This window comes from Pelodiscus sinensis, chromosome 14, assembly GCF_049634645.1.
Source record: "Pelodiscus sinensis isolate JC-2024 chromosome 14, ASM4963464v1, whole genome shotgun sequence".
Classification (NCBI taxonomy): domain Eukaryota; kingdom Metazoa; phylum Chordata; order Testudines; family Trionychidae; genus Pelodiscus; species Pelodiscus sinensis.
The window spans coordinates 25,653,520-25,671,793 of NC_134724.1; the positions used below are offsets into that span (position 1 = coordinate 25,653,520).

The 18,274-nt window shown below is 41.8% G+C and overlaps 1 protein-coding gene across 1 annotated transcript in view; it reads right to left on the reverse strand.

Moving 5' to 3' along the window:
• Positions 1–17,577, reverse strand: part of ATOSA (atos homolog A) — a 62,081-nt gene extending 44,504 nt beyond the window's left edge. Inside the window, exon 1 of the mRNA XM_006118518.4 lies at positions 16,175–17,577. Within this exon, the coding sequence (XP_006118580.2) occupies positions 16,175–16,190 (16 nt within the window). The 5' untranslated portion in view covers positions 16,191–17,577. The remainder of the gene's footprint in view (positions 1–16,174) is intronic.
• Between the last annotated feature and the right edge of the window lie 697 nt (positions 17,578–18,274).

Here is an 18,274-nt window from a genome sequence, read left to right on the forward strand (position 1 = left end):
GTCCTCTGCCAGAGCTAGGAGTCCTGAAAATTACTAAGCCTGAGCATCTTGAACTGTTTGCAGGCCCATCCTGAGCAAGGGCCTGGTCATATTAACTGTTGTTTGGCCTAACAGATGCCTGAGTGCCCTGCACTGTTTGCTGCCCTGCCCTGAACAAAGGCCTGGGTACACATCCTGACCCGAATGAGGCTCAGGCATCTTAAGTGTTACTCAGCCTGAGCATGAACTTGTGTCACCCTGCCCTGACCTAGCATGAGCACAGGCCAGAGTGCTTGAAATGGTTGTTGCCTCGCCCTGAAGCAGGGCCTAGGCTGGACTACTAACCTGTTCTGCTTGTTTATAGTGAGGCAAGTTGGCCTCACTCTGACCATGGGCGAGGTTAAGACTCCAACCTGATCCAGTACACATAGCTACTGACACGTCTCAGTACCTGAAGAATGTACTCAACAAAGGTAGCACAATGACAGTCAATTAATTTAACCATTCAGCAGAAGCATTTTCCAAAAAAAGAAAGACATTAAAAAAACCTGAACATTATGGAATAATTGACAAATACCAACACAAGGCTATTAAAATGAAACAAACATTTAACCTCAAAGCATTAGATTAAACTGCATTCAGTTTCCTCTTCCCCATTCCTTTTCTTTCATCAAGCTTCTTGCCCTCTACTTTTAAGTACACAACTATCTCCCTTACACTATAACAAACCTCCTGCTCTTCACTTACAAATGTCTTGACCACTATCAGCAACTCCTGTTGTTTCAACTTCATAACCAGTTAGGCATGGCCTAAAGTACAAAATCAGGTCAATGTAACTATGTCTGTCAGGGATCATGTGAAAAATCCACACCCCTGAGCAGTGTAGTTAAGCTGATCTAAGTCCCTGTGTTGAAAGTGCTAGGTCAATGGAGGACTTTTGGCACTTACATAGCCACCGCCTCCCAGGGAAATGGATTACCTACACAAACAGAAGACTTCCTCCAATCAACATAGGTAGTGTTTAGTACTGAAGCATTACAAATAGCACTTGTGCTATAGTGCTTTAGACAAACCCTTACTCTATTTTTTAATTATTTTAATCAGGCTTTTACCTCTACACTTCAGTAAAACCTCTGTCTACAGAGGTCATGAATGATCACTTCTTAATCAGACATCGGCCCTCTTCTTGGCCTCTTTGAATTACTACACTGTACTTTTTTGGTGATAAAAAAATTATTAAATTATTTCCAGGTGAAATAAGTTCAGTGCTGTACAAGAAATACATATTATGTAACAGAATCTCATGAATAGAGTATGTGTGAGCTTCCAAACAAAGCTCATTTCATGGCACAGCGTGCATCTTCACCCATTATACTTTTTTGCAGAGTTAGAAGACAACAGTGGTTTTCAGATTAATAAAAAAATCCAAACACCATAAAATAAAAATAAAAAATTTAAATTTCCTGTGAAACTAGTCTCTTTAGTACTCTAACATCTCTGGGCCCATCTGCAGTTGTTATATCTGAACATTCCAAGTACTGCATGAGAATACTTATTACTGTAGTTATGGCAGCAACGGTTGTTGTTTGCTCCTCTTTTTATACTCCTCCTAACTTCCCAGATATATTTCAAAATGTTTAAAGAGATTTGGTTCAAATGTCATCATTAACTAGAAACCAATCCTGGAAAATTGAAGCCCAAAAGAAACGTAAGTACTGCAGTGAAGAGGCCAGGGAGAAACATTTCCCCCCCCCCAATGTAAAAACAAAATATAACCTAATCATGTTTGTATTGAAAAGTAACATCTGAATTTTGAAACCTGGTATGAATAACAAGATTTAAGTACTGTATTAGATTTGGGGTAGGAAGAGTGCAAATTAACAGTTAAAATAATTGGGGGTAGGGAGGAAGATTCACTCCTGAGCAGGCTCAGTAGGTATCTGCGATTAGCTGAATGGTAATTAATCTTATCATTAGGGATGTAAGCAAGTAGTGAAGTACTCAACCACTCAACAAGGCTAAGCTTATCAGGCAGTCAAGTCGAGTACTCCACTACTTGCTTCGCCTGCCCCCCCCCCGCCGCCTCTGTATGAGCAAGAAGGGATGGGGAAACAGGATCTAGTGCTGAGGGGAGCTTAAAAATCAGATCCCCCAGCACTGTTTCCATGGTGCAGCCTGCCCTTATGACTACTGCAGGCTCTTACTACATTTAAAATGCAGAAGCAGTCTTAGCTCTTGCTGGCTCCAGGAGCCACCTATGCTGAGGCCCTACATTTTAAATGTAGTAAGAGCCCAGCAGCTCTTACCACATTTAAAAAAGAAGTCCTGGCTTGCAATGGCTCCAGGAGCTACCCCCGCTGCAGCTCTGCAGAGCGGCTTCCCTTAGTCAATACAACTTGTATCATCTACACAATTAGCTGAATAACTGCTCCTTAACAGCCTTATTTATCATCCTCTGAGATCTCATTACACATTTTCTGTTCAGACTGATTCTGATAACCTAGGCCTAGTCCATACTTAGTGACTACTAGTGAGAAATTCCATTCTCTAGGGAAACACAGTAAAATTCCTTAACACACACACACACACACACACACACACACACACACACACACACACACACACACACACACACACGATGTGAATGGCTATTCGACAATCCAATAAGCAAATGCTTATCAGATAATCAACATGCTAGTCAACTAGTCACTCCCCCACTTGCTGCCTCTATCAGAAAGGGGCAGCAAGCGGGGGTAAGAAGAAGAGATGCTTCAAAGCAGCAGTGCCGCGTGAAGCCCAGGCCCAGACCCCGGGCTTCATATGGCGCTGCCGCTTTGAAATGCTGCATGGAGCATGATGCTGGGCTCCTGGAAGCGTTTCAAAGTGCCAGCGCTGCATGGAGCCAGGAGTCAGCTAGGGACTCCAAGTCCCCGCAGTGCTTTCGCCTTTGAAGTGTAGCAACAGCCTTGTGGCTGTTGCTACACTTCAAAGTCAGAGACACCCTTTTGACTATTGCAAATTGCATCGACTATTGCAAATTGCATCAACTATTTGATTAGCCAATTAATCTAAATTTTACATCCCTAACACACGCAGCCTTGCCATTAGACAGCCTTAGCAGAAAGACAAAGCAGAGACTTGGGGTAGGGGAAGTGGTTCTCATCAGTTGTGGCTGCATTTTGAAAATTCAGAAGACAATGACAAGCAACTGTAATGCTGCCCTGTTTACCCAGACTTATAAAAAGTGTTCAGACAAAACAACTAAAAAGTAGATATAGTGAAAACTAACCCCTCTTCTCTTGTCCAAACATTTCATATCTTCCCTGCTGAAGTAACTCAAATGTTTACCCTAACATCTCTTCTATCCACACACTAGATTAGTGGAGCTTTCAACCCAGGAGAGCTGACACGGCTGCTGGTCTAAGCTACAGCTGGGTTCTGCTTTCACTTGAGCTGGTAACCTGTCTGTCCACTTTGTGCCAAGAATGCAAACTAAACCTCTCAAGTGCTGATAGTACCTCAATGCTTTTCCACAATTTCCTTGTGTGTTTAGAAGGACAGACAAGTTTTTCTACAATTCACTGGAAAAAAACAGAGTCTCTCAGGATAGAGAGCTACAGAATATGCCCCCAGAAGTCTTAGCAGTGCACGCAAATGTAGTGTCAGTAAGGACCCAATAACTTGAGTTCGATTTTGAAATATGGCTGTTCACATATCAGCCAAGTCAATCACTCAGGTTAACTCTGCAGTGAAGATACATCTGGAGATGTGAAACTAAAAGCCTAAATGGGATCACTACGGTTCCAATCCTGCTGCTACTGAAGGTAACAAAATCCACTGACCCCAGTGGAACACATTTGTACTTAATGTCATTTGCAGCCCTAACTAATAAGGACATTACTTTTTACAATGCCAATATATTATTAAAACATAATGGTTAATACAATATTTTATGGAAGAGTTTAAATATTTAAAAGTTATACTAATGTCTAAAACATAAATGCCACTTGCCCCTCCAGTATTGACAAAAGCACTTCTATACTTCATTATTATGTTTTCCATTCTGTTGATGCCTCCAATCCACAATTATCAGTTGTATTACGATATCCCCCCAAAAATCTCTATCTGAGTTTGGGACCCCATTGAATGAGGTTGTACAGCATCACTAAACATAGGTAGACACAGTCCTTGCTATGAAGGCCTTACAATCAATGTATCAAACAGACAAAGGGTAGGAAGGAAAAAAAAAAAAAAGAGAGAGACGGGTGAAGGCAGGGCCATCTCTAGACAGGTGCAGGGCCAAGGACAACCACCCATCTGTGGCAGGTCCTGAACCACCTTTTCCCCCCAAGCACCTGTCCCAATTTTGTGCCTTCCTCCAAGCCCCTGCCTCATCCTTTCCCAAGCAACACCGGGAGCCAGAGAGGTGGAGCAGGATTGGTAGCACTGCTGTCAGGCCCAGTACTACACAGGCCTGGCTTCTCCCTGGGGTAGGGGCAGGGCAGAGAGGAGTGAGGTCCATGACACTGCTGCTGGCCCCTGTGTCACCTAGCCCCCATGGCTCTCTGAACCACCAGGCCCCCAAAAGCATGGGCAATTACTCCAAATCATCCTATGGATGGGTCAGCTCTTTGTGAAGGAACTGGCTCAAGGCCATACAGCAGGTCAGTAGAAAGCCAAGAACAGAATCCCATGTCTCTCAATTCACAGCATTATGCCCTATCTAGGCCAAGTTTCTATATCTTTCTGATCTTCTAATAAGAGACAGTAAATCTATGCTCAAGATCCTCACCTAGCAACACATTCCAACTTTTGCTAATTTCTGGGAAGAATAAGGAATTTTTTTACTTTGTTTTATGTTGACTCTAAATCTGAATATTTTTGCTATACTAAATGGTATTAAATTGAGTCAAATGATACTATTATAACTATAACTATAAACTATAACTACTTATTTCTTCCTTCTGCCCTAGTATAACCCTAAGGTTTTCCCATCCTTCCTCTTGGACATTCTCAATGAAACTTAAAAAAAATACACTCATAAATAGACAAATTGCCAACACATTAGTTAACATTGCTGTTAGGACTCTAGCTTTTGCAGGCCCTGATTTTAACAATGCAGCATCAACTTCAAACTAATGCAGTTTTTTACAGCTATAATCACAAGCATATTAGGTTTAAGGTGTCAGAACTCTGGAGAAATAAATCAGGAAATGGAATACTCATTAGTAGTGCAAAGTATTTCTTCTTCAACCATGAGAGATTTGTTTTGTGGCACTGAGAATTCTGAAAGATCACCTGCTATTAAAATACTCCAGAGCATATAACCAAAAACATCAGGCACCCCAGTATTGCAGTTAAATAGTTCAGATGGAAACAGTGTTATGGAAACAAACTCTATTTTCAATTTGATCTTTTCAGAACCATTGCAAATAACGTTATACAGATTTATTTGGAATGTGACTGATCATGATCACAACACAAATGAAATTTTCCTCCAGTTTTGCTACCTTTAGTGCTTATTCCCAAACACTTTATTTACCTCCCTGACTGCATATGTAGTTATCCTCCCAGTATGACGCAACCTGTTCTTAGAAACTACTTCCCTATTCATCATTATTTCTGTTTCATCTTTTAGGTCTACATAATTTTAAAAGGCTCTTTGGCATAGTATTTGATGGTTTTTGTTCTATAATTGTTTAAATCTGCTAACATTAAGAGTTAGGCCAATATTTCTTTCTATGAAACCTAACACTACAAATTATTAAGGCACTCTCTCATTCTATCTATCTATCTATCTATCTATCTATCTATCTATCTATCTATCGAGAGAGAGAGAAATTGTAAGTATCCGAATTTTTATTTGGTCCAAATAAGTAATATAATTAAATGAAAGTGGTTGGAGAATATTTGTGATGGTCATATCATTTCAATTATGATTTGTTTACAAGTAGCCTTTTAAAAGTCTTTTAGAGTTTAGTACCAGTAAATTAAGTATATAATCCAATTACGACTGTCCACCGTTTACTGTGTATAACTGCATATATATCAAAGCAAGAATGAAAAGACTATAGAGAATGGAGTGCTATGAATGGAGAATTTTCAGGAACTAGAAGTGAGATTTTGTACACATATAGTCCCATATTGCTCCATCACCATTCATACAAATTGTGTGTAACTGTATATTTATGCATGAATTTGCCCGATTTGCTCAAGAAATTACAAGTGCAAAAGGGTTCAAGACCACTACGCTACATTTTTGAAGATATAAGTGAGTCTTCTATATAAGAACTGGAAAAGAAAACACTCTTAAACACAAGCAGCAAGTTATGTAAACAATGTAAAGCTAAGAAAGAACACATTCTCTCACACCTTAAAAGCTACTGGTATTTGTAGACATGGTTTTTCAAAATTTGAAAGATTTTAGCTAATAGTTACTGTATCAGGATGGAGAAAATAGTTACTAAAATTAATTAACAGTGAAAGTAAAGTACATTATTCTATTGATTATTAAACATGTGTTGATAATCAGAGAATAAGGCCATTTTTAGAACCTTTAGAACAGATGTATGGACATAATCCTTTATCAAAACTACCAGAGAATCCCCATTTGCCACTGCCAGCAGAGAAGTGCTGAAGAGGCAAATTCTTTTAACAGATGTACTGTAGCAAAAAAGTGACAATCAGGTGACACTATTCCTATTCCAGAGAATACTGCTGATTTTAGGAAATGGATTTTATTCCACAGTGCACTTTAAACTGAAGTCAAACACAAAAGTTGTAAGGCAAATCATCCTGATCTGGTAGTCATTCAGCTCTCCTAAATTAGGCCTCTAAAATCAAGGGCAATATAGAAATGCCTAAAGTTCCATACATATTGAACCCTAAGGATCTGACCAGGAAAGAATTCCTACTTGTTAACTTTAGTGATTGGATCATGGCATAAGGGCCAAAACCACTAACCAGTGTACATCCCAGTCCACTCAACAGAGTTTCTGTAAGATAAGGTGTACGCTAGAAACTGTTGGTAGAGTTGTATCACTGAGGGGTGACATTTTTTATATTGGCAAAAGACCTCTAGTGTAGACAAAATTATACCAGCAAAAACATAGATTTGCCAACCTGACTTATAAACTAGACTAGCAAAAGCACTCTCATATTGCAAAAGCTTCATCTGCATTAGGTGTGCCTGTAGATATACCTAGTGTAGACTAGGCCTAACAGTCGGGAGAAAACAATTTGATGTGGAGACTTACTGCCTTTGCACCAGTCATTGCACTTCCTCCAACATGGGGAGAAAGGAGGATAGTCAGCATGGGCATCCAGTATGCTAGGCGGGGAAAGGCCTTCCTAAACCGCCAGGCATGGCCCCACCCACACTCCACCCCCAGAATGCCTGCTGTAGGTGTTCTGGGTGCGGAGTGTTGCAGCCCCCAGCACCTGCCCTCCCAGGTGCTTCAGGGGCTGGGGAGGCTCAGGCTGCACGGCCTCCGCCCTCCCCGGTGCTCCAGAGTCCAAGGGAGGCACACATGTGCTCGCCCCCTCTCCTCTCTTCCCTTCTCTGGAGCGGGGCGGTGCACTTGGCGCATCTTGGGGGAGGGGGGAAACAGGGTCTCAGCAAAGGGGGCAGATCTGTAGGTGGTGCTGGGGGCCTCTCTCCCACAGGCCTAGCTACACCAACCGCCCTGATAGCCAGTATCCATGTAGTTGCAGTTCTATCAGCTCCACCATCCCCACGCACTCTCCTAAGATAGCATGAGCTTAACTCCACACCACTAGACATATAAAATGAAGCCTTACCAGGATCAGTTTTCTCCATAGTTCTAGTGAAGAGAGAAATTTTTAATATTTTCCACCTCAGAGATGAAGCAATTGCCTTCAGCAGTTTGTCTTTCAGTACTATTAAAATTATTCCATTTTAGGCAACAGATATTTTTATTTCTATTACAACTGTAAGTTTTCACAATAGGAAACACTTTTCTTTAGTTCATTTATAAATAATCAGTATGTTCTATTACAAGTCTAATTATTAATACAAAGAAAATGATCTTTGTGCCGGCAACAATCTCATACTTAAAATTTTACTTAAACCAAAATTTGTATAGCAATGTGTACAGCAGTGGTGGGCAACCTGCGGAAAGTGGCACAGGCCACAGGGACGTGCTGGCCTCTGCTTCCCGCAGCTTCCATTGTCTGGGAACAGTGAACCACAGCCTCTAGGAGTTGCAGGGGGAGGGGATACATGCCTTTGGACACTCAACGTAAACAAACTGTCTCATGGCCTGCCAGTGGCTTACCCTGATAGGCCACAGGTTGTGCACCACTGGTGCACAGTTTTGTTTTGGCAGCAAGGGGGTGGATATTATAGAGAAAATACAAAGAAACCAGAACCCAACTCCTCAACAATAAGAAAAAAGCCTTGATTTCTACACCAAATACACACCTATACATTGCATACCACACAAGGACAAATCACCCCTCCTCTCCCCAATAGACTAAGGCTAGAATGGAATTTCAGTGTAATATTTGATCACCCATCTGTATTTTTTGTTTATCCAAACCATTTTTTCCCAATTTTACTCTTCAAAAATAAAGTTCAGAAAACACACACATGCCTCCTTCTCTCTTAACCCTAGCTTCCCTGCATTTAACCATGATACTAGAGGCATAACTAATAATTTTCAGAACAATTTCTCTACTAAACAGGAAGCAGCACCACTTCATTCTCCCCTTCTCTGTTGCACCTATAGCCAGAAATATAATTGAAACATATTCTGAAGGATACTTTCCTCACTAAACAGGAAGTAACATCACCTTTACTTTACTTATGTTGTCTACATAACTTATATTAGTAATATTAAACTGCAAAATTTTAGCTGGTCAGATTCTAAAATGTAACATTAGATGGCATTTTTGTTGTGGGAGTAGATATTATAAATGTAATGGGCAGGGCTCTGTTTTCAGTTTTTATTTAATTTTTGCCATGAATTTATCAGTGTTTACAACCACCACAACGAAATCGGATAAAAATCAGTGCAAAAAAACGATTAATTTTTCTGGGTAAATATTTGGATTAATTTTGGTGGATGGAAAGACAGAAGAAAAAAGTATTAGTAGATTAATGCACTGAATTCTGTTTACTAATGTGGTTTGCTGCAGAACTAAAACAGAACTCAAAATACAATACCATTGCTGAGCTTAAGAAAACAACCAACCTCTGATCTCAAAATAAAACTTTGCATTAGAATAATCAGTTTACTGTTTTAGAATCTGAACTATTACCCTATAAATATTTACACTTAATAACTGGGCTACACCATTTGCAGCACAGTCAACATCTTTTGCTCCTGTTTTTGTTTAAAACTTTTAAATACTTCCTTGTGTTCTGAAACATATTCTGATACACCAAACTGCTAAGGAAATGAAACTGTGTGTCAAATCCTTAAACAATTATCTGCTTACAACTTCAAATATGTATATGGCGGGTGTGAGATTCAGATGCACATGCATTTCAGAGCTTGTACACATATCTGCATGCATCTTCTACAGCAGGGACGGGCACAATACAGCAGTTTGATTTCCCCATGCCCCAACCAGGGCGGGCCAGGGCCGGGGTGGAGATGACAAACTTTGTGTGCTCCCCTGCCAACAGGCCCAGATTGGCCTGGGAGAGCATATGAAGTCTCCTCCTCCCCGCCAGAGGTGCGTGACACATAGAGGGAGCCACCAACTGTTCAAAACAGCTGGCAGTTCTCTAAGTATTGTGTGACCATGGCAGGGTTGACAGACTATGCACGCGCTCCCCCGCACTCAGGTCCCACTCCCAGTTGAGATGATTGGTCTGGGTGCTGGGTAGTGCATGTGAAGTCTATCGACCCCCATGGATGTGCGGCCCTGTGCAGCACTTGGAGGGAACCAATGTGGCTGGGGCTGCTGCAGGAAGGAGCCTGCCTCAGGGACCCTGTTGGGCTGCTGGCCGGGAGCCGCTTAAGGTAAGTAACTCCTGGCCACAGCATGCCTCTTGCACCGCAGCCTCTCCCACTTCCTAAATCCCTGCCCCAGGTCACAAATCCCTCCTTCCCCCAAACCCTATCCTGCAACCCAGTCCCCTACCCCAAGCTCCCTTCTATACCCAACCTCCATCCCAGACCCCCCTTCCCCTCCATAGTGAAGTATGCCCCTTGACCACTTTCCAAAATCTTGGAGTAGCTCCCCATTAAAAAATATTGCCCTGATGTAGACCAATATGTAGCCTTACTTCCAAAAGGCAGTTTTGCAATATACACAGAAGTTAATGTATTATTGTAATATATGTAGCTCATGCAGTATATTGTATTTTCCTAATAAAATAAGTTATTTTTATATATCTGGATGATACAAAAGTAGGGTGAAAATCAGAAACAACTAAATAATACTTTTTGTAAAATCTACGAATTTCTCAATAAAAATAGTTTTATACTGCAAACAAAGGGCCTTATGAACGGAACACTAAAACGCAATTAATTACTTTTTTTCATTACTTAAAATCTGTTTGCTGTACTATTCATCACCTGTTAAAATACTTGCCAAAGAACCCTCTGTGGAGTTTTAAAAGCATAAATTACTTCTGAAACAAAAAGTTTTCCCCTTAACAATGGCCCCTTAAAAAATGCACAAATATCAATTGGCCTGGGGAAGAAGCACTCATGCAAACAGAATCCCAACTAGAATTGGTTGTGAATTTGTCAGCAATGCTTTTCTCTTCAGAAAATGTCAATTAATTAAAACCAAAATACATCTGTTTCAACAAAACTTTTATTTGGAAAGATTTCTCACATCCAGGATGGGCTATTTACTATTCTATTTTGCTTCTTCCCTCTGACCTCCTCCCACATTTTTCCCCCCCCAAAGGTCTCAGTTTTACTCTAATGTAAACATGAACAATTCTAAAATCTCAATTTTTCAGAACACTAAATTCTTGTTTTGTGGCCAACCCTACCCTCAGGTTCCTTGTAAATCCCTGTCTTTGTCCCCTCTCCCTATTGCCCACTCAAAAAAAATGTACCTCCTCAATGTAACAAAGCTGGCCAAATTTCTATTAAGGCTAAAGAAGTGGCTTTGTCCTCACTGATCACTGGAAACACAACGGCATCTCTCAACTCAATTACTAGGAAAAGCCCACTAAGCACCACCAATCTTGATTTCTCAGGAAAGAGAAAGGAGCATCATCTTCAGCCTGATCTTTCTCTGCTTGGATGAGAGGATAGAGGCTTGAATTAGTCCTAAGTAGAGTAAAGGATCTGGTCCAAGAGTGACTATAGCTAGACTATTTGGTAATAGTGACCATAATATAATTAAATTTAACATCCTTGTGGCAGGAATAACACCATAGCAACCCAGCACTGTAGCACTCAATTAAAGAAAAGGGAACACCACAAAATTGGATGTTAAACAGAAATTAAAAGGTACAGTACCAAAAATAAAATGTCTGCAAGCTGAATGAAAACCTTTTAAAGACACTATAAAAGAGGCTCAACTTAAATGTATATCCCAAATTCAAAAACATAAAAAGAAAGCCAAAAACATGTCATCATGGCTAAACTAAGTAAAAAAAAAAAAAAAATCAGTGAGTGGCAAAAAGACATTGTATAGATTAGAAAGTAGAAGTTAAATCCTAATGACAAAAATAGAAAGGAGCATAAATGCTAAAATTAAGTATAAAAATATAATCAGGAAGGATATTCAAGATTTTGAAGAACAGCTAGCCAAAGACTCAAAAAGTTATAGCAAAAAAAAAAAAAAAAAAATTAAGTGTCTCAGATAGGGTTGCCAGGTGTCCAGTATTGACCCAGACAGTCTGGTATTTTTGCCTCCTGTCCGGTAAAAAAAATTCAGAAATACCTGGCAACCCTAAGACACACTTGGCAACTGGGTCCAGCCCCCAGACCCAGATCTTTGCCCCATTGCTTACCTGGGGTAGGGGAGGGGAGGCTTGATCAAGAAAACAAGCAGTACCTGTTGAGAGCTAAATAAGCCAGACACCATCACTGCAAAAGAACAGTGTATCTGTAAAAGCAAACTTCTGTACGTGTAGGCAGGATATTACACAGACTAAGTTTTGTCAACACTAGAATTTATTTTCCTCTTAAAATTGCATACTGTAGCTTCTGTGACTGGTAATGAAAGCTGAGATTTTTACTTAATTAGATGACTCCAGGAAAAACACCAAATACTGCAAGACTTGTGATAGAATTGTGAAACTTGCTAACAACATATCAAGTAATAATTCTAGTGCAGAGAAGGTACAGACAAAAGGCCATTATTGTTTTAACTACCATGCTATCTAGACCTAGTATAAAGCAGGGTTAGCTGACAGCCGCCAGCTGCTTAACTGTAGAGCTCTGTGCTGATATAAAAGTGGTATCTGCATCTGCAAAATGATCCGCAGATATCCACATCCATAGATGTGGATATCCATGTATATAAAGTGTATATCTGCAAATCTACAGGGTTCTAGATACAAAAATTGTATCCACATCTACAGCTGTATCTGCAAAACGAGCTGTAGATATCTGCGGATTTGCTGGGCTCTACATATCCACATTAATGCTCCTACTAGTGGAGCTCCACTGATATTTAAGTGAAAAAGTTTAGTGAAAACACAGCCAATGAAGGCTTACATTTAGAGATGATGAGACAAGATGTGGCCCGTGAGCTGGATCCAGTCCGCCAAGCCTGTGGATCTGGCCCATCTGAGACCCTCAGGCACAGAGAAGCCAGTCATTTCAGAGCAGCCCCATGCCACTTTAAGCAGCTGGCTGCTCCATGTGGTTCTCTGCTCCGGGCACCTGGAGGGTGGGAAGAGGGGAAGGGAAGCCTTCGTGCACTGCCCCTGCTCCCCAAAAATTCTCTAAGCTCCTATTGGCCAGAAACCCCAGATCACAACCCCTTCATTCACCCAAACTCCCTCTCATATCCTACACCCCAGTCCTCTACCATGAGCTCAGTTCTGCACCCAACCTTCATCCTAGATCCTGCAACACCCAAAGAAAGGTGCAGCTCTTGACCACTTACCAAAATCTTGGGAGTGGGCCCCCATCAAAAATTATTGCCCACCCCAGGCAACATCCTTCCTTGTACTTCCAAATCTACCAGCTGTTTCCCTAGCTTCCAAAATTACTCCATGAACTGCCTTTTAGAACTCTATATTCATGTTTTCATAGTTACTTCCCTTGAAACGTCTCCTGTTTTAACCTTTACAATTTTCAAACTTCTCTCATTATAAAGTCATATACTTTAGATTTTCTCTTCCATATAGACCTCTATCCTAAGTTTCTTCAGCTTACATAAACCTTCCCCATAGCGCCACTGTCTTATGACAACCCCATTGCTGGTAAGAGTGTAACATCAGAATTATTTCCTCTTCTTTCCATCCCTGCCTGCCATCCCTCTCTACTGGTGACTTTGTACTGGTCTGCATTACACTACTATACCAGTACATCTATACACGCAAAGCCCCCAGATAAGCACAACACAAACCATCAGTTATTTTTTAGCCAGTATACCGCCTCCCTGAATGACATTAACTACACTGATGCAAGCAGTCTTCTGTTGACATAGCTACATCTGCTCTGGGGCATTTGCCAGCTTAGCTATGTTGTCTAGGGGTTGGTGGGTTTTTTCACGTCCCTAAGTGACATAGCTATCTATGCTGTCAAAACTTTGTCATATAGACTTGGTCTCTGTGAAAAGCTCATAATTAGGTACTGTAATAAAGGTATGTTACACAATCAACTCCCCCCCCCCAACATTTGCATCTTTCAGTCCTTTTTGGTAAGCATTACCTTAATTTAAAAAAAAAAAAAACACACATCTTTTCTCAGTTTGGTTTTTGAAGACATGTACTACACATCAACAGAAAAAAAAATCTAAATCAAATGACCCTTCCCCCCATTCATCCAATTCAGAAATGCAGAAGTACAGTATTTTTCTATGTACAAGGTACAAAGGCTCAAACATACAGACTACTAATTACCATGAAAATACAGTTTTCAAAATTTCTCAAGATAAACTGCAGTTATCAACAATTATGCCAACTAGGTTTATTCCGTATCTTTTAAATTTTAGTCTTTATGATTTGCTACAGTATGCTCATTATGGGTCTTTGACCAACATGTTGAAACATGTACCACAATTTAGGCCTTAGCAAACTGACAGCACTGCTTGTCTTGTGTTCTTCACTATTAATTTGCAACAAATGGAAGCAGGTGATTGTACACTTGACTGCTCGCTGTACTGTGGTGCAGCTGCTATGCAGAAGGCAGTACATGTAAACATTTGCATGATTCATGCCTCCTGAGAGCATCTGTGGGCTGCATGTGGCATTTATGCAGCACTTCCATAATTCTCTTTGTATATGGTATTACTCAAGTACAAAACCCACAGCACACAGTTAAGCTAGAGACATTTGTTTACTAAAATGGCTATTCACATTCTTTGGTGTGAAAACAGCTGATTGTTTTAGAACCCCAAAATTACCTTCCTTTGCTGTTGAACTAAAAGCAGTTCAAACATATTACCAAACATTTTATAATGTCTGAAGCTTTAGAGATCATTAAATGTAATCTCAATATATTAAATACTAGTTTCTATGAAAAATTCTACTCAACAAATCAACTCAGCTCCATATCATATTGATTCACGGCATTAACTATTCCACAATCATTTTAAGATTCTAATACAACTGCATTTTCCTATCTAGTGTAAGTTACAAAAGCATAGACAAAGGTCAATTAGAGCTTTTTTGGATTGCTAGAGCAGAATAGTTTAACACTGCAAATATTGACTCTCTTTTATCTGATTATTATGAAATTTTGAGTTCACCTTGATGGTAGACAACTTTCAAACTTCAGCCATATGATCTGAAATCTAAAGAGGCACAGTACATATAGTTGGCTTTGCAGCAGTTAGCTTTCAAAAAAATGCTCCTTTGCTTCTTAATAGTACCCACCAGTTTTACAACACAGACAACTGTGCGTAAATTCACAATTTAAAAACTAGTTAACATGTGCTGTGCATTTTTAATATATAATTGCAGAATATGATGTCTACAAACTGTGTGGAAATAAACAGGCATCTATGCAAGGCCCATATTAAGCAACTGTATCATAAAAAGTTAAATGTAAAATAGTTACTGCACATTCATAAACGTTTGACACCTCAAAATCTAGACTATTTTAAAGCACTTCTCAAATACCAAAGATGTTATTCATATTACAGGAAAATAGATATAAGTTTTTAAAAACTAAAAAGCAATTAGGTTAAACAAAAAATAGCAGCAGGTAAACTAGAAAACAGCTTTAAAATAAATTTATACAAGCCGCTATACAAGGTTTTTTGAAAATTCTTTAGCATGACAATATAATTTGCTCCCAACTTGCTTGTTGGCTAAGCAAGGCAAATGTTTACAGCATTATAACCTTGATAACACGGTTTAAAAGAGAAACCATGACATATTTTTAACTCTAGGGGCATCAGTAGCTGTTGTACTGTAAAGGAGAGCTGAAGTGATAAAAACAGATACATTCTCAGTGCACCTTATTTTGCCTATGGATTAGTCATATAAACATATGACCAATACCAGCAATGACCATTAAACAGTAAGACTATTTCAACCTGCTGTTTAGCATTTACCTGACTTTTTTACTAAACAGAAAACCTTGTAACAAACCTAAATAAACATTCAACAGCTATAGCTGGTTTGTTTCTGGGCTGCACTTACCTGCATTTACATATCCCTGATTTAAACCAGGATTGCAAGATAGTGCTGGATTGTATCTGACTTCTTTTTTAAAAATGTTGCAATTGCATGATAATAGTCTGAATACAACATTATTTGATGTTTACCTGATACTGTCTCCCATTTACTACAGTGAGTTTCTACTTCCTTTCCCTGAGGTATATTGGTAAAATTAATCCGTTTAAACAACAGAAATTTTTAATAAAAGCACTAACAAATAATTCTGCCTAATCGATTTCAAACTACACCTTACTTTATGTGTATTGTACCCTTCCCCATATTTCTTGGGCTGAAAGCAGCAGCAGCTGTATTCTCTCCTCCTGCCCCCATCATAGTCAGTGATAATATAGGAAGACCTTTAAAAAACAGGCTGTTTCTAAAATTTAAAAAAACCCAAACTCTTAATAAATCATTTACCTCGTTCTGGCTTCATTTTCACTCTGTTTCTTCCCAGATCTCTGAAACAAGCTTATAAGGTTTTCTGTCCTTCTTCGGAAGACTCTGTGATGCTACGTCTGGCTAACTTTATTTATTTATTGAGTAAAACAATAAAATAAAATAACCCAGCACTCCACTCAGTAGGGCTTACAAGATCCTGCAGCTAGGCCTCCTCCTTGCATTCATTGCGGTGGTAGCAGCAGTCTGCTGGGGAAAAGCTAAACACAGCCAGTCTCTCTCTCTCTCTGGAACTTGCCAATGTGTCCTTCCTTGACACAGCGTCTGAGCAGGTCTATTTATAACCTGCCGGGGTAAAATCCCACACCACTGACATCTAAACTCACCCACCCCCCGCAGAAAGAGCCTCTGAGTCACAGTCGCCACAGACAATGTCAGCATAGGCTGCCTGGAGTCCACCCCTTTTTTACCTGCTCCACGGGGGGGGGGAACCTAGATCACCCGACAGCTCTCCCCCCTCCTCTATATGAATGCTCCTGGCTACCAGCAGCCCTTCCTCAAACCATCTCTCGCCAGAGTGGCTGACAGCAGCCCCCCAGCGCAGTCCGCGCCCCGCCTGGTCTCGCTGCCCCTCACTGCCAGCGCTGACCCGGATTTCAGACTTGTCTCCGGCACACGCGCACGCACACACACCCCTCCGCTCACGCGTGACCCCGCGCTGCCCGCCCGCCGAGCTCCTCTCCTCGCATACTGGGCTGGGAGGAAAGGGGGGACTGGTCCCAGACCTCACAGCGCCCCGCACGCCACCTGCCCGAGTCTAATAACTCTGACAGAGCTGGCGCCGTCCGCTCCGCCTGTCACCCAGACCCCTCTCCCCCCCGCCAACCAACGGTCCCCCCCGCGACGGGCTAGCCCTGCACCGGCACCTGGCTAGCGCCGGGGGACCCGCTCGCCGCACTCATCTCCCCCCGCGCCCAGCAACAGCCGCGGCTCGCCGCCCCTCTGCCGGCAGGGTCCGAGCGGGCTGTCACAGGCTCATCGCCCTGGCTCGGGCCGGGGAAGTGTGGGGCGGCGCTGCCCCCCCCAGACACGCGACTGCCTCTGCCCTCCGCCTCACTTCTGCCTGCCCCGCGACACGGCCCCCTCCTCTCCCTCTCCCTGCCGTCGCAGAGGGCTGCTGCTTTCCATGGCGCTGCCGCCCTGCTGACTAACTCTCCTCCTCGCCGCCTGGCCCTTCTCTGCCTCCGGCCAATCCACCCCAGGCGTTGCCAAGCACCGGGGCAGGCGGGGGGGGAGAGGGCGGGGCTAAGCTCAGCGGCTCCAGCTAAGGCCAGCGGCTCCAGCTAAGGCCAGGAGGGGGCAGGGAGGAAAGCCCCCCTTCTCCGCGAGAACGAGCGCTAGGACCCCTCGAAACCCTCTCGGCTCCTTATGGGCTCTGTTTGCCTGTCAAAACACTGCCAGTGTCACGTGTCCCAACAACAGCCAATCCCCTCTCGTCACTTCCTCCTTGGCCCTCAGCCCTGCGAGGAACTCCGTTGTTATGGAAACAAAGCCCAAGAACAACTTCGGCCTGATTGCTGCCTAAGGGTGACTTTTCTCCCCTCCCCCAATTCCCATCACCGCAGGTGGGGAAGCGAGCTGCAGCTGGCTTGACTGACAGGCTGCCCAGTTTTAGTGTAAATATACTTAGCACAGGCCAGGACAACAACAAAATACCACGTGATCAGGCTTCCAGCAGACACCCCTAGCCACTATGAACATCAGTTATGCAGACAGGTACCCACTTCTGTAGGCTCCCACTTATGCAGAAGCTCTTTCCTCATTATCACCAGGAATCTGTCAAATACTACATCCCCTATAGCCAGTTACAGTTTATACAAAAAACAGGACTATGTAGCACTTTAATGACTAACAAGATGGTTTATTAGGTGATGAGCTTTCCTGGGCCAGACCCACTTCCTCAGATCTGAGGAAGTGGGTCTGGCCCAGGAAAGCTCATCACCTAATAAACCATCTTGTTAGTCTTTAAAGTGCTACATAGTCCTGTTTTTTGATTCAGCTACACCAGACTAACACGGCTACATTTCTATCACAGTTTATACAGACAGTCCTTCCTCAGTC